This window comes from Helicoverpa armigera, chromosome 19 (assembly GCF_030705265.1).
Source record: "Helicoverpa armigera isolate CAAS_96S chromosome 19, ASM3070526v1, whole genome shotgun sequence".
NCBI lineage: Eukaryota > Metazoa > Arthropoda > Insecta > Lepidoptera > Noctuidae > Helicoverpa > Helicoverpa armigera.
The window spans coordinates 6,782,074-6,798,503 of record NC_087138.1 but is presented as its reverse complement, the minus strand read 5'-3'; the positions used below and the strand labels follow the sequence as shown (position 1 = coordinate 6,798,503).

Genomic DNA, 16,430 nt, shown 5'->3' with positions numbered 1-16,430 from the left:
CAATTCTTAGATAACAAAATGGTTAAACTTTTTAATATTTATACTCTTTCTATCTTCGTTTTGTGCAATTAATTTCAGGTGGTAGTAACCTACGATTAATAAATAATAATTCCATCAATTAAAGAAAGAAGTCTGCATACATGTATCTATACTAAGATAAAAAAATATCCTTCTATACTTGGTATAATAAAACGTATTAAAGTGAAATAAGGATTTCTGTAGGCATAATGCGAGAATTTGACGTTAAAAATGGGAATTGGTCGGCGTATGTTGATCGTTTACAAATGTATTTCATCGCCAATAAAATTCAACATAATTTAAAATTGCCGACACTCATTGCATTGATGGGTGAGGAGGCTTATGAGTTACTGCTTACATTAGCAAGCCCAAGAAAACCATCCACCATCAGCTATTCGGAAGCGGTTGAATTGCTAGACACGCACTTTCGGCAGAAGCCATGTGTTTTATCAGAGAGATTCAAATTCCGAAAAAGAAGCCAATTACCTGGTGAAAGTGTAGCAGAGTACGCAGCAGAGTTGATGAAATTAAGTAAAAACTGTGATTTTGAGCCGCATCTGGAGCAAAATTTAAGGGATCAAATTGTTTTTGGTCTGCGCAGTGATGGAATCCGTCTGAAGCTGTTCAAGGCCGGGAACCTAGACTACAAGAAAACTATTGAGCTAGCGAGTGCTTTAGAAGCAGGTCAACAGAGTACTGAACCAGCAGAGGGCACTACAGGTGAGGAGGCATCTGGCGTTGCGAGTGGCCCATCACAAACAATAAGTCAGCAGATCAGTGCTGCTGAAAAATCTAAACAAAAGCCAAAAAAACAAGCTAGTAAAAACCAACGTCAGGGAAAAGTATGCAAGATGCGTTTTGCTGGAAACAGTAATTGCAAAACTCCACTGCAATTGGCTCAAAGGCGGCGATCTAGAAGAATTAGCCAGGCTGCAGATCACAGAGCTAAAAAGGAACAGAAGTCACCAAACCGTATACTGGTGTGTACAATTTTTTGTTTTAATTTTACTAGGTCAATTGTGAGCTTTGCTGTTGTGCGTTGCTACAATTTTGTAATTAATTATTAAAAAATAATATCAGCACATATTGTGAGGCTGATTCTTATAAGTCCTTATGTATATTTATCAATATATGTACATACACGTATATAGCTAGTATAGAGCAACTATTTATTTTTGTTTTGTGTAATGGCTCAAAAAACACTGAACCAATATAAAAATTATTTCACTGATATAAATTAAATAAATGAAAAACTAGTTCTATACTCCTCGAGTATATTCTGAGATTATATTTGTCTAGGTAGGTACAGGAGGAAGTAGTTCCACCAAGACCCGGGTGAAGCTGCAGGGAAACAGCCAGCTAGTCACATGTAGGGTGACTGGTAATAATTAGTGACAGTTACTTGTACACATGATTACCAACAACTTTCCTGAAGAAACTTTTTTATACTAATTACTTAAATCACAATAATCTAGCATCTGTATCAAACTTTGAACTTTGCCCGAATTTACAGAAGACTGAAACGCCTCGAGCCTTGTTTGACGTATTTGTCTATAATTTTTAGAAATGATTTTAGGCCATCTATTGCATCTAAGGTAAACCACGGCAGCGCCGTCAAATAATTATAAAAAAAAAATACTCGCAACCAACCGTTCTTTTTTCGTCCGAGATCAATCACGCCATAAAAAAGCAGATATCGAGATTGCAATCCCTATTTGAACAAGATGTTAGTAAATATCCACATTCTATTTTTATTTACTTCTCACTGCAATAATCCAACTGTTGGTAAGTAGATCAGCTTTCTAAATACTAATTCTCTATTTACAGGAAAATCGTAAGATTCGCCCGCAAGGGATGAAAGCAAAGAACCGGAAGAAGCCTAGCCAAAGAGTGAAGCCAGCGCAAGTACCAGCTCTTCAGCAGAAGCCAGATGCAGCCCCAGACGCATCTTTAAATTCAGCTTCAGCCCAAGCACCATCCTCATTACCATCGGCTGCACCAAATCCTGTTGAAGCCTTAAGATTACCGTTGTATCCTCTCCCAATTGTGCCTCGACCATATAATCCATTTCTCAAAAACAGGATCTTAAAACAGTTACTCGGTTACAACACCAACAAAAACAAATGATCCCAAAGAAAAAAACTGTCATTAGTCAAATCACAATAGCAAAACTTAAGACTCTTAAGACTCGCTCTTTCTCCTTATGCCTCTTGTGGTTAAACCAGTGAGAATAGGTAAAACAGCTATAATGTGATTTTACTGTTAATTATTAATACATAAGTTTGTGATGTAGTCCTTAAGGTGTCATGATTTTTAGAGCGATACCAAGGATTTGTATGCTTTGAGATTTATTATTCTTATTATATATTATTAAAAACGTTGCGAAAGCACAACTTTTTTTTGTTACAGTCGTTTATATAAAATTAATATGGTTGCTGGATGGATGTTGGGTCTATTTGAATGTTATTAGCAAATCCCACTTCATCTGCCGCGCTATAAACTTATTTAAGATGTTCACGCGTCAGTGACGTCGTGTTACTTATGTCCTAGGATATGAATATTGTGTAGTTGTAAGCTTTACTCATGTATGATCAAAGGGGCTGGCATGTTCCAAGAACTACCCCTAAAGTAAAAGATAAAATAGTAGTTTCGGGCACCAAATAGTGCCTTGTGGTACTCCAAGTACAAGACTGCATGAATTTATTTTTTGAGATATATTATGTAGTTTTCGGTGATTAAAGTGAATTTATTGTGATTATATAAAGGATGTTTAGAATTATCTTCCTATGCAGGAAGCATTAAGGCTGTCAAATATGTGTTATATGAACAATGAACAGATTGTTCAACCTGATCAAAAGCTTTTGTCCTATTCACAATACAACGATAAAGTGTAACGTTTGAATGTTATTCTGTTCAAAGATCAGCCTTCTGTTCAAGTTTACTTACAATAAATGTGTGTTTACATGTATGTTTTTCATCGCCTATACGTCCTGACTTGCTAGATTCTGATTACTCCTTACCGTTTCCATATGATGTCACTGTATGTCTTCTACAAGTGTAGACAGCTTATCTTTCTCCAGCACAGCATTTTTTTAAACGGATTTTGTATCTAGAAGGTATAAAAATAGCTAAGAAAACGACAGGTTCAATAATAATTTCTATAATTATTGTAATATAAAAAAGTGTTGGTAGTTATTCAACCCTTGGAATAGACAATAGATATTTCCTCTTAAACATAACAAATATGAGTGCGTGCAGTGCGGATGGGGCGGAGGTTGCCGCGCTCGTAAAAAAATATCATTTTTTAATCCGACCGTGCGCGCGCATCCCCTCCCCGGTCGCATCGCCGCACGCATACTTCTATACCATTTTATTACAATATAATGTGATCTAAGAAAAATAATATTTTCGTCTAACGCCCGATACGGGGCGTCTGGTAAACAATTTTATACTATAATTTGTTTGTCCCTTATTTTAATACACGCGTTCTACTCGTTACAAAGGTACGTAACATCGGCTCGTGCCGCTCAGTGTGGTACAGCGAAGGCCCGACGTCGTCGTCCCGCCACTTACATTTGATCTAACATTTGTTAACGTACGAAGACCACCTCGTACTTTATGCTACCATATCGAGAATAAAAACATCCACTACAAAACATAATTTAGAATATCATTAACATTAGCTGCTAGTATCGTTAAGTTAAACGTTATGGGATTTCGTTAATTTATACATTATTATTATTATTTTCTCACTTTGACTTGCGGGACACTTTCGAAATGTGAGGAAATGAAAGAAGGGAGAAAGGAAGAGAAACAAATACAAACAAAAACATAACAGGCAACAGGTTTGTAGATAGGTACACACAATCTTGCTAAAGCTAGGACACTTAAATTAGAATGGTCTTATGATAACATTGGTGTTTATGGTTAAAAGTATCCCGTAGTAGATAAGTTTGGCTAAGCGAGAGGACACAGCGGCAGCCGCGGTGCGGTGCGACATCAGACGTGATGTAGGTAGGTACAGAGTAATTGAGAAGGAATTGCACTTAGGAAAGGATTCGCGACTCTTGGCACTTTGACTTACGCTAATACTGTGTGTCGGACGAGTGGAGGAACACAGGAGATGTGCGGGAGTGTAAGCGACAGACAAGCAGAGTGAGCGCTAGGACATGACATGAACATTGACCAGACACACGATACTCGATACATTTGATTCACTACGTCACTAATTACTTTCACTTGAGATAATATATTATAAAATATAAATATACTTTTAAAACGTCAAGAATTTGAACTTATTGTAGGTACGTACATGATGATGTAAGCAGTGTACAGCGTCAGCTAGTTGCCACTGGGTACTCTATACATATACATCGTTATTTACTCGAGAGACACAAAAGCAAATGCACTAAACCTTATTGCCACACTTAAAGTTATTGCTACGACATATACATACCGCTCTACGTATTATTGTAAATATAATCAATCACAACATCCAATAAAACAAAAATATTGTTTAAATATTATTGCATTAATTTAGTTCAACTATAAGTCGGAAGGGTCGCTCAGTTGAACCACTGTATAATCTCTTTACATTTAGTGCGATTACTATACAGTGCAGTGAATACCAGAAATACTGCGAAGTTAATACTTCAAATCGACATCGATGAAAATAACGTTACACATCTCTTAACCGCGTCTCAAGATCGAGAGATTCCAAACGAAATTGGAGCTAAACGATTAGTCACTAAGGCACAATTTAAATTTCCCATTTGAACTTTATTTAACTCTAAAATAAACGAATTCAATTCCCCTTCTCACGTGGAGGCTGCGCGGCTCCACGTCTCGACAGATCTGCGCATCAAAATCACTGCAAAAATATTCAACGTGCACGCTTATTCATTACTACTCGTATGTACGACACTCACTTCAGCATTGCGTGGCTAGTTCACAATATACAACGTTATTGTTTTAATGGTTTCGCTTAATGGTAACTTATATTTAATTGCTTGGTGTCATAAATTGTTGGTTTTTGTTGCAGTTTTATTTTACCTTAATTAACATCTTATCTTTGCGTTGGTATGGCAAATAAACGATGACAACAAACATTTAATTAGGTATAGCAAAGTTATAACAGTATAATAATGTGTGTAACAGGTATAACTTTAAATATTTGACTAAGTTAATGAGCTGATTGTGTTGAGTTCTTTGAATATTACAGAACCACTAGATGAGTATAAATATGTAAACTTGGCGTTAGTGTTCTAGGCTGAGGGTGTTTCGATACAAAAATATATATTTGCAAAATAAAGTCTGACATTCAAACTGCTAACTAAAGGTCGGAAGCAGCAAGTCTTCTTAAACCTATATCTATAGTTGAGCTTAGGTATCGAATCGTTGACAGAGAAACTAGAACAATGTACGTGAAACCCTCTACGAACACATAGCCTTCTTGTTGGAAGTCAGGTAAAGTAAAAAGGGCACTAGCGAACAACAAGGACTCTAACATTTAACAAAATGGAATCAAGTGCTAGTTACATTCTTATATGTAGGTACCGACGTTAACTGGAGTTTTATCGACTCATTTGTTTTTACATATTTCATTATCCTACTCATCACAAGCAGTCTTCCGATTGCCAAGTTATGTAAAGTTGCGACGTGTGAATGCTGCCTTAGTAACGCTGAGGCGCTGCGCTTGCGCGAGTCACGCGGCTATTGACAAAGTGTGCGGCTGAACGCGAGATACTCGACTGGCGCGTAAAGTCGCACGGCGGGCTGAACAATATGTGTACTCACACAAACGCAGCACACTGAATAATCCTATGCTAAATGTATTAACGTCAACTATAAATATAAGTGCAAGTGAATGATATCTATAAATATTATCTAATTCATAAATATATCGATCGCTGCGTAAACATATTTATCGCAAAACTATTTATCTATCGTATACAAAAGCGCGTACCGTTAGGCCGTCGCTGGCGGCCGCGAGCTTGCAGCGATCCGGTACGATCTAACCACACAGACGACTACATACAAATATACGAGCTTTATAATTGATATCTCTTTGCAAACTGGTGTTTGTTATACCGCGGATTCAGTACACCAGCGATGGTCGTAGGCAGTTTAACATAACATATATGCATTCCTTTATAACTCCCAACTATATGTACCACTCCATGACGCTTGCTTAGTAGTACTGGAAGCGATGGCGCGTGATATCTCGAGGTATGGCAGCCGCACCCGACTGTGCTTGCCGCTTCCAGGCGACTAAAGTACTATTATTGCTTTCATTTACTATTTCAGTAACTACATACCGTTGTACTTTGTATCATTTAACCTATTCTAACATCAATATTATGTATTAAATCTTATTCATAAATGCATAATATTCAGTTATTGTATAAACGTTCAACAAAGGCTGCTTGTGGTATTCAAATATTTTGTGGAAGCTGAGATAAATATATGGCTATCGAGATATTTTCATATCATTTCTGCAATAAGTAGGTATTGTGTCGATTGGTGTTTTATGCAGGTACATCGTATTAAAGTATTGTATCCTACTTATGTACAGTCGAACAGAGCTATTCTAAGACTATTCTAAGGTGAAGCGTTTCCCGTCTCACAAAGATCGACTCTCACTCGAGCTGTTGTACTGAATCCGCAGTATGGGTTCTGTATAAAGTGCTTCAAAATTACTCTAAAATGGGCAGCTGAGAAGACACTTGCAATAAGGCGTGATGCCGCACGGCAAGTATGGCGGCGACAGCTAGCTCTGACACGTGTCTCGTGGCAAATTGACAAAAGGCATTTGTATTACACTATCACTTAATTAAAGCGTCCGTATCATAATAAACGCGGTCCTCACTGCGACAGTAGCTCCCTTCCAAACATTATCACTAGAATGTATATTGAATCCGAATTGACTATGTCTATGTCTGCTAGCACACACCTCCGTCAAACAAAAAGGAAAGGTAAAATAAAGAAACAAATATAAATCCATACATAAAAATTAATGTATTCTATTATCAATAACATAAGGTATAGTTACACAAATAATAAAATTAGAGGAAAACAAATTTATACATAATTCTTAACGCGAATAAAAAAAAAACAAATTATACATGCTATCAACACAAGATGCTATTAAAAAAAAGAAAACAGTATTTTACAATTTCCTAAAACAATCGTCTAATGCTTTCTTACCAGCGCGCACTTGTTCAACTTACCATAATAATTGTCAATTTGGTTTCAATTTTAGGGCTCATTTAATTGAGATTTAGATTGTACCTCAAAATGGTGAGAAATATAGAAATACACGTGTGTGAGGGAAGAACTAATGTAATTAAGTAATCCATTGACACGGTAGAGGGGTTTTGTTTACAAAGACAAGTGCAAACAATCTCATAGAAGTCACTGCATGTACAGCCATGGACCGTCACACCGCAGTACTCACAAACTGGATAAATTCAATGATACGTTGGAAATGTCAAATTAAGTAATTCAATGATTTCAAAGTTAAATAATCATTAATAAATAAATTTGTGGATTCGTAAGTAAATTATTCGATCACAGTTATTTTGTCAATGGTAATTTTGTGATACATTAAATAATAAGGCCAAACTAATAGCTTAATCACAAAATAAGCAACAAAACAAAAATAATAATATATAATTGTATTATAACTCATTATGAACTACAACGATAACAAAAACCAAGTACATAGACGCGAGTTTCCGAACGAGATGCAGTTTATGATTTTTCATTTGTAAAAATAATAAATTAAACAAAATATCGTGAATCGGTTCACATATGGTAGACTGCCAATAGTTTGCAAGACTCGATAATGCCAGATCTTTGATAAACGCCTCGCAAATCAATTTAAGTAAACTTCGCTTAGTGTGCAACTAAATTAAAAGTAATACAATGCCACAATAAATAAAATAATCAACTAAAATTTAAAATAAAACATTTGTGCGGATAAGTACCGATGGTTATCGAGATAATGTCAAATTGCTGCGAATATATCGAATTAAGACCAACAAAATGAACGCAACGTTAACAATAGATACACATTGTGCGAGCGTTCGTACTGTTACACTACTATCCAGATTGCATCACCTCAACAGACGAAACCTTAACTTACGCATACTTGATATCGAGCACTCCGTCACGCGAACGTCCTTACACTCGCGCAACCAGAGCGTATAACTATTTAGCTATAACTAATTTACAACTATATCTAATTGGAATAATTCCCGGCACTATAGTGTGATGTGTTCAACTAGAGATTTGACCGTGACGTATGAGGACAGTATTGTAACGTGTTGGGAAGAACGCGGCGGCCGGTGCGAGGCTGCGGTAACTAGCGGTAGACGTAACGCTAACTATCACTACAACTGAACGCTGCAAGCTCTACTATAACAAATGGTGTCACGACGGGATTCGAACTTGCACTCACGCCAGGCCCCACTTGCACATCCGATCACGCACCATTATACAAACATTATTATGTTAATTTCTCCTTGTCCGCTTAGCTATAAATATAGTTTACATAATATAAATTAAAATATAGAGTGAAAACTACACATTTCTTACAATATACTATGTACAAGGCATCTCTTGTCGCTCCCGATACGCGGCCGGCGGATCGCCCCTCACCACTTACTATAAACGTTCATACAAAAACCTATCTGGCACTAACATGTATATTCATTACAAAATGTATAATATTATAATATTATGTATATACAATCACAACATAAATTTGATAAACAACCGAGAGAAATAGATAATATGTTGGTGTTACGGACACTTTGTCGCAGAGTCAAATCTGTTCATGTCAAGCATTATATTGTACTCTTTAAAAGTATTCATTAAAATATATTTGAACTTTTTTTATTATTACACGAAAGGAATATTTATTTTGTTTTGTTCAGAATAGTGTTTCACGATCGAAACGATTATGTTTAATGATTTTCTTCCTCCATTGCGTTGAAGGGTATTGTGGAATACATACAAACGAATCTAGCTCCCCTAACAGAGTATTATTGTCACTCCAAAAAATGTGAATAATGCAATGACCAGAGACAACGGTCCCGGTCGCGTACTTTAACGATTTCTAAGCGTACAAAATTATATAGATCGCCATTGATAATATTGATGAAACTATTTGATTTGTCCCCAAATTATTTGATATGTATACGAAATAATGTTTATATGTGAAGACATGACAATAAACAGGGTTTTGCTCAATGATTGTTCTGTGTTCAGTTATCTGGCGGATAGGAACACGTGTTGTTCGCTATACGTTCATATGTGCGACGCTCTCAGCTGTCCGGTACATTACTCATTATTCAAAGAATCTATTTCTCATTTCGCAATCTTTCTTTTGCCCAACATTATTCAAGTGCAAATCAACAATGACTTTTGGCAGAAAAATGTTCAGCCAGTCTTTAACGGCTCCTTTCATTTTTCCTTGCTACTAATTATCACCTAGTCATTGTTGTCTGTCCGTTTGGAAGTATATTAGTGCGGAAGTATTTTTGTATCAACTCTATGTTTAAGTAGCGACCTTAACGTTTGATGAGGTAGATGAAATATCACGTCGTTTTATAGTCACAAACAATTTCGATAAACAGCCTGTCAGGCTTGCACCGTCAATCTTGCTTTTAAGTCAGTATCGTAAATTGTTAGCTGATTTTATGTACCGGTCGGCTTGAGCGAAGCACAATGTATTTGATATAATTGGTGTCAAGTGGAATCGCCCCGTTACATCGTCGAGTGATCAGTTTGTCGCCGTTGCACTACATTAAACATCTAAACTAAATTATAAATCATATCAGACATCACTCGCGTAAATCAACACAGCGAAAGTATAAATCAGTAAATTATTGCGAAGACCTACAGGTGATCCCATACATGTTGAGATATTAATAATATACTCGATTGGCCCACATGCGATCAAAATATTATTTTTGTCGTATAACTCCCATAACACTAAGAAACGAGCAATTCGTATATGTGTTCCCGACAGTAAAACATTTCCATTGATAGGGAAGTAACGCTACAACGAAAAACACTTAAGATATGATTAGTCTATCACTTATAATTACAGAGTCGGCCAACACGTGACTCGTCGCTCGCCCGTTGCTACGCAACGATGCCTTATTTACAATTTTCTTACAAATTTTTACATTTTGCTTTTGGTCATCGATTTGGGAAGAGAACGAAATGCGAAGACTGAGTTTAGCGATATTGTCGTGTACGGACTCGAACCCACTGCTCGTAGGTCAGACGCGCACTCAACCGATATCACGCTGTTATTGGGATAACCTCTACTTACGAACTCTCATTCAATATTGCTGAGTTACAAAACTTATGCCGTAAGACGACTATCGAACAGTCGATCTTCTCATAAATGCGTAGCGAGCCATTTCACACATTGCAGCGATTGGACGACGCATACTATTTCCATTGAAGGACGGTGAAGCATTCACATTCGTTCAATGAAACTATAACTACGTAGCGTTATCGAATCGCTACAACAGTGAAACATTGACAATAAAGACATTTGAAGCTTGTACCAATGAACCGCTGTTGGCTGTCAAATTTCTCACACATTAGAGTCATACAAGATATGTTGTTACAGCTTACTCGAGAGCGGTTGATTGTTGCAAGCTGATCCGGCAACACTCCATTTGAGTAGCCACTTAACTAAACGTAAACAATCTTGATATTTAATTTTTTATTTCAAAATTCAATTTAATAACAAAATTTGGCCAAAAATCAATATTACATTGCAATAATAACAATTATTATTCAATAGAATAATTATTTTAAGCAGTAATTCATTTCTTTAATACATATTTCTATATACTCAAGTATCAAGATTGTTCAGCTTTAATTGAGTGTCTATTGAAAGGGAGTATAGAGGGCGTTTTGAGAGTGTTTGTATTGTGTATTCCTGTGTGTAGGTCAGGTGGGGTGTCGTATGGGGCGTCAGTCGCGTGGCACGTGCTTGAGTAGCGAGATGGCGTGACGCACGTACTGCACGAGGTGACGGAACGTCGACGATAGCGACAACGGCCCGCATTTACGGTCCACTGATATGAACAGATCTGTAATGTGAGAAAAGTCATGTTAAAATATAGGTTTAATGACGAAGAATGTTCTTTTTGAAAAACACAAGTACATAATATATAGTAGTATATATATAGTGTATAGTAGTATAATATATAGTGTAGTAGTTATAAGGGCGCGTCTAGTAACAATAGTTGCCTGACCATTACAAAAATATTTTACAGACACTTAGGTCCGAGCAATTTATGACTGCAATGTTGCATTATGTCTGCAATGTTGTAGGCCACTATGCTGAAGCTCCAAGTTACAGTTTTTTTTATCGTCCCACTGCTGGGTACAGGCCTCCTCTCACACGGAGACGGGTTAAGCGTTAATCACCACGCATGCTCAATGAGGGTTGGTGATTTCAGACTATATAGACCAGGTTTCCTCGAGATGTTTTCCTTCACCTTTTTATCAGCCGTTGGTGTCTAAGATATACTTAGAAAGTACATACAAACTTAGAACAAGTTGCATTGGTACTTGCCTGACTTGAAATCGAACCCACACACTCATACATGAGAGGTTGGTGCTTTACCCACTAGGCCACCACGACTACATGTTGAAGCTACAGGTACAAAAATGTAGCCTGTCTAGACTAAGGGTAATGTAAGATTATTAATGACTAGCTTCTGCCAGCGGTTTCACCCGCATCCCGTGGGAACCTCTGCACGAAACCGGATAAAAAGTAGCATAAGGCTATATTCCTCGATAAATGGGCTATGTAACACCGAAAGAATTGTTCAAATAATCGCTAATCTCAAGACCAGTAGTTCCTGAGATTAGCGCGTTCAAACAAACAAACAAACTCTTCAGCTTTATAATATTAGTATAGATGTAAACACCTACTAATATTGCAAATGCGAAAGTAACTCTGTCTGTCTGTTACGCTTTCACGTCTAAACCTAGTGTTGACCTTGAGAAGGAACATAGGATAGTTTTTATCCCGGACTTTTGAAGAGTTTTTTGGAACAGGACGCGGGCGAAAATCTAGTCTAACTTGAAATCATGTCTAAAATAATACTTTTTGTGTATCCTAATAATTAAACATTCTTCGTCTTACTACAAAAACCTAAACATGTGTCGAACACTTGTCTAAAAAAAAGCAAAATGGACCTTATTTCAACGTCATAATCTGTAATTTTTTAGATAAGTGTTAAACTGACATTTAAGTTACTGTAGTACGACGGTCTTTTTTTATTGATTTTATTCTTATCACAACTTTTTTTCTTATACGTACCTCTATTAGTCCTCAGCCGGCACAAGGAATCAGCCTGCTCCCACAGATCATGCGCGACGTACAGGAAGGCGTAGTACTTGTTGAGCAGCAGCAGCGCCTGGTGCGCGTGCGCCGGCACCGAGTGCGCCAGCGAGCAGTAGCCCGACGAGCCCGACGCCGAGCCCACCGACCCCACCGAGCCCGCGGGGGACGGCGTCGGCGACAGCGGGGACACTGACTCAGCTAGCGCCGGCTGAACGATACAATGTAATTTAGTATGCTGAATAGGGGGTAGCTTAAAAATAAGGAAAGGTATTAAGCAAACTGAATTTGGATAACTGTATGAAAGTCATGTATGCTATCAACGACTCAGATTATTATGAGAATACTATGTGAAAATATATTTTAAAAGTAATAAAAACTATGTACCGATTCGAAAAATTCTTCCACAGTTTGCAAGCTACAGTAAGCCCGGCTGACATAAGCTTTATTTTATTCTGGTATAGGAAGTAATTTCAATTTGTATTCATTCCACTATGCATCAACCTCTTTTCAGTATATGACATTTGTCATTGTAATCAAATTCAATAGCAACATGAGTATAGAAACTTTTTAAAACTAAAAGTACTTGTCAAAGCATATAACTTGGCAAGAATATAAATTTTTAATAAGCTTATTTTTTAGTTATTTAATAAAATTAATTACATATTTCTTAGAAAATTCGATTCATTATCAATTCTTACCAAGTTACATGCCTAGAACAGTACAGACAACAAGAAAAGTGTTTGAATAAAAAAAGAAATAAAAATAAAAGGTAAATTGATACAGACATCAGCACGTACCTTCTGTTGGTACTCGTGAACGATCTTGTTGTATTCCTTCACTTCGCGATTGTACATCTTGAACATTCGGAGATACAGGAGCGCTTGAACGCGTAGGCTGGAAAATTTTATAGAAAATGTTGTAGGTTTGTTTGTTACGTTCACACTGGAAATATTTTATTTTACTTTTTATCTTAGTGAAGGAACTAGTTTTCTTGGGATGTCAGTAGAATCACGGGGTTTTTCCCGTGTGTTACTATTTAATGTTTGGGATAATTTAATTATAGAAATACGAATATTTACTCAATAATTGTAATACATACGTACAATAGCGAAATTGGTAGATATTTGGTACTTTTGTAAATGAGCAAGAAAAAGATCTACTAAAGCCTAATCTCTAACATTTTTTTTCCACAACCAACAAAGTTTTTCAACACCATTTATTTTACAATCCAAAACTAATTACCTTAGTATATCCAGCTTATTAAAAGTATCGTGAGGCGACGCCCTAAACCGCTGCGGCATAGAGTGTATACTCTTTATATACTCTATGGTCTCCCGGTAAATGGTGAAGGCGCCTTTAGTGTCGAGTTCGAGTTCCAGTACTCGGCCGGTCAGAACGAAGCACAGTACTGACTCGAGGTATAACATGACGCGAGGTAAGGGCTCTTGTTCCTTCTCGGCGGCAGTGCGGAGTCGCGTCGCTTCTTCTAAATAGTATCTGTCGAGAGATAAGTTTGCGTTACGGCTAGTAACAACAATTGTATTGTATGATTAGTGAATGGAATGTTTGATGATGAAAATGTGATAATTAGTAGGGTGTAAGGTTGGGAAAGGGGAGAGGGAAAAACAGTTGGTATGGTTGAAATTAAAAAGTTCTTGATAAGCGTATCGATTTCGTTACAATTTACAAAGAAGTGGTTGTCATGTGTTTAATTGTGTAGTGATAATATAAGGATGTTATAGTGACACTATCATGATGAATGTGTAATGAAACCATTGTGATATAGTGATGATAACACAGTGGTGGTAACAGAATGATACAGTGATGGTAACACGGTGTTACAGTGATGATATAATAGAGACAGTTTTGTGATACAAGGATGATAACACAATGATACAATGATGATAGCATCAAAACAGTGATGATAACACTCACTTGTGATCTCTCTCCTCGTCGGAGAGCGCGTCGGCCGGCAGCCGCTCGAAGTACGAGAAGTATATAGGGGTCTGGCCAGCATACGCGTCCGTCCGTTCGTGGTTTGTCGCTGCTACTTCACCGCCCTGACGAAATAAAACATATTTTAAATTAGTTTTGCGTACTTTGCTTATACTAGGATATAATTTTTCTAAAAAAATAAAACTGACCATCTGTTCCCGCGATTTAATTACAAGGGTTCTTTTGTCTGCATCAATTTATAGTACTTAATTTATTTGTTTAATTAAGGCATTTAAGGCCAGTAAATAATATTTGGGTTACTCTGATATAGCTAAATTATTGTATGTTCCATCCCATCAGAATCCATCCTATAGATTACCTTATAAGTCATTTGTACCCATAAAAGTGTGCTCATGATTTTAATAAATTTTATTTCATTTAGCTTGGTGATTAATGCTCAATTCTTCTCCCAGTGAGTGGAGGCCTGTGCCCAGCAGTGAGTCTATAAAGGAAAATGATGGTATTACCTCATGTGTAGGCGCATGTGTCCTCTTCGGCGCGTGGTGCCGCGCGGGGCGCTGCAGCGCGCGGAGCGTGTCGGCGCGGAGCCGCGACAGCGACACTCGTACTACCAGCCGGGTCCGCTCACGACCTGATACTGAAAGAAGATGGTACAGTTAGTATAAGTATTAAAAACAAATAAAAATTTAAAAAAGCTAAAAAACAAGCTATCTTACTCACCTATGGAAGACGCCTCCTCGAGCCTCTCGGAGCCGCGGCCGGACTTGAGTCCCGAGCCGACGTCAGCTTCCGCGCGGACATAGCGCTCCGACGCGATGCGGTCCACCGGCTTGTCTAGCGACGCCTTACTCTCTAGCCTGTCTAGCGACGCCTTACTCTCGAGCCGGTCTAGAGACGCCTTACTCTCGAGCCTGTCCAGCGACGCTTTGCTCTCTAACCTATCGGCCTTGCTTTCCAGTCTGTCCATCGACACTTTATTCTCTAACCTATCGAGCGGCACTTTGCTCTCTAGCCTATCCAGAGACACCTTATTTTCTAGCCTATCGAGAGATGCTTTACTCTCTAGCCTGTCCAGCGAAGCTTTACTCTCGACTCTGTCAAGAGATAACTTGCTGTCCGATAACCGGCTTTTCATGTCAGGAAGACGATCGTGCGACAATTTGTCCATCGCTATCCGGTCGTGACTCCTCTCGCCCGATAGCCGGTCGTGGGCCATCCTCTCATTGGACAACCGATCTATGGACATTTTGTCCGGCGGTCGGTCGGAGAGGCGGTCGGACGACAGGCGGTCGCTGGCCGACGAGGAGCGATCCGACGTAGACGTCCGTTCCGTGGATATTCTGTCGAGGGGCCGGTCGGGTATCCGGTCGTTGGAGGTGCGTTCGGTCGGTATCCGATCGTTGGCGATGCGGTCGGAGGGGATGCGATCGTAGTTGCGCTCGGGCACGCGGTCGGAGGGGGGGCGGCGGGGCGCGGGGGGCGACAGACGAGCCAGGGCCTCCTCGTGGCGCCGCTCCTCTTCGTCCGCCTCGGGCGCCGTCACCTCGATGATGGTCACCTGCCCCTTGCCCTTTCCACCCTTTCCTTTACCGCCTTTACCGCCCTTGCCACCGCACTCGTCGCTCTTTTTTGGAGTAAAAACCTGTGAAAACATTACGCGTTAAATAAATCCCAATACCAGATTTATAACTTTTAGACTTAATTAGCTAAAAGACATACCTTGCGAAAGATATGCGTCTTGGTGTCTTGTAGGGGGTGATGTTGAGGCGGGTCGGGCTCCACGTCGCTGTCGGGCGGCTGCGGCACGGGCGGCAGGTGCGCGGGCGCGGGCGGGGAGGGCGCGCGGGACTTGGGCGGGCGGCCGCGTCGCTTCTTCACCGGCCGCTCCTCGGACGGCCTGGCCTTGGGCGGCCGACCACGCTTCACCGCTCCCGTCGGCGCAGACGGAACCACACGAGGCGACGTCTACGAAACCAAACAATAGATATCACTCACCGGGTCATTGTAATTCTGACCTGTCATTCAATAATTTAGATAACTAATGAGGCTACTGGTATCAATAGCTATATTT

General features: G+C 38.9%; 2 protein-coding genes across 7 annotated transcripts in view; one reads left to right on the top strand and one right to left on the bottom strand.

Annotated features, from left to right (window-relative positions):
- Positions 1–199: 199 nt before the first annotated feature.
- On the top strand, positions 200–2,365 carry LOC126054767 (uncharacterized). Its single transcript, XM_049841439.2, has 2 exons — positions 200–998; positions 1,846–2,365. The coding sequence occupies exons 1-2, from the start codon at positions 228–230 to the stop codon at positions 2,143–2,145; spliced, it is 1,071 nt and encodes a 356-aa protein (XP_049697396.2). The 5' UTR covers positions 200–227; the 3' UTR covers positions 2,146–2,365.
- Positions 2,366–7,012: 4,647 nt separating this feature from the next.
- LOC110373270 (AF4/FMR2 family member 1) overlaps positions 7,013–16,430 on the bottom strand; it is a 152,185-nt gene continuing 142,767 nt past the window's right edge. For 5 of the 6 annotated variants that reach the window (XM_021330495.3, XM_021330496.3, XM_049841429.2 and 2 more), the window contains 8 exons: positions 16,079–16,324; positions 15,080–16,001; positions 14,866–14,996; positions 14,339–14,463; positions 13,646–13,900; positions 13,189–13,297; positions 12,380–12,611; positions 7,013–11,138 (listed from right to left, as the gene is read on the bottom strand). In XM_021330495.3, coding sequence (XP_021186170.3) covers positions 11,020–11,138; positions 12,380–12,611; positions 13,189–13,297; positions 13,646–13,900; positions 14,339–14,463; positions 14,866–14,996; positions 15,080–16,001; positions 16,079–16,324 — 2,139 coding nt within the window. In that variant the 3' untranslated portion in view covers positions 7,013–11,019. The remainder of the gene's footprint in view (positions 11,139–12,379; positions 12,612–13,188; positions 13,298–13,645; positions 13,901–14,338; positions 14,464–14,865; positions 14,997–15,079; positions 16,002–16,078; positions 16,325–16,430) is intronic. The other variant, XM_021330494.3, reaches the window with a different exon arrangement.

What these genes read in the sequence shown, in the direction of transcription:
- LOC126054767 (XM_049841439.2), top strand. Translation starts at nt 228, where the DNA reads ATGCGAGAATTTGACGTTAAAAATGGGAATTGGTCGGCGTATGTTGAT. An exon ending in AGTCACCAAACCGTATACTG is followed by an intron (nt 999 to 1,845) that starts GTGTGTACAATT and finishes CTCTATTTACAG; the next exon opens with GAAAATCGTAAGATTCGCCC.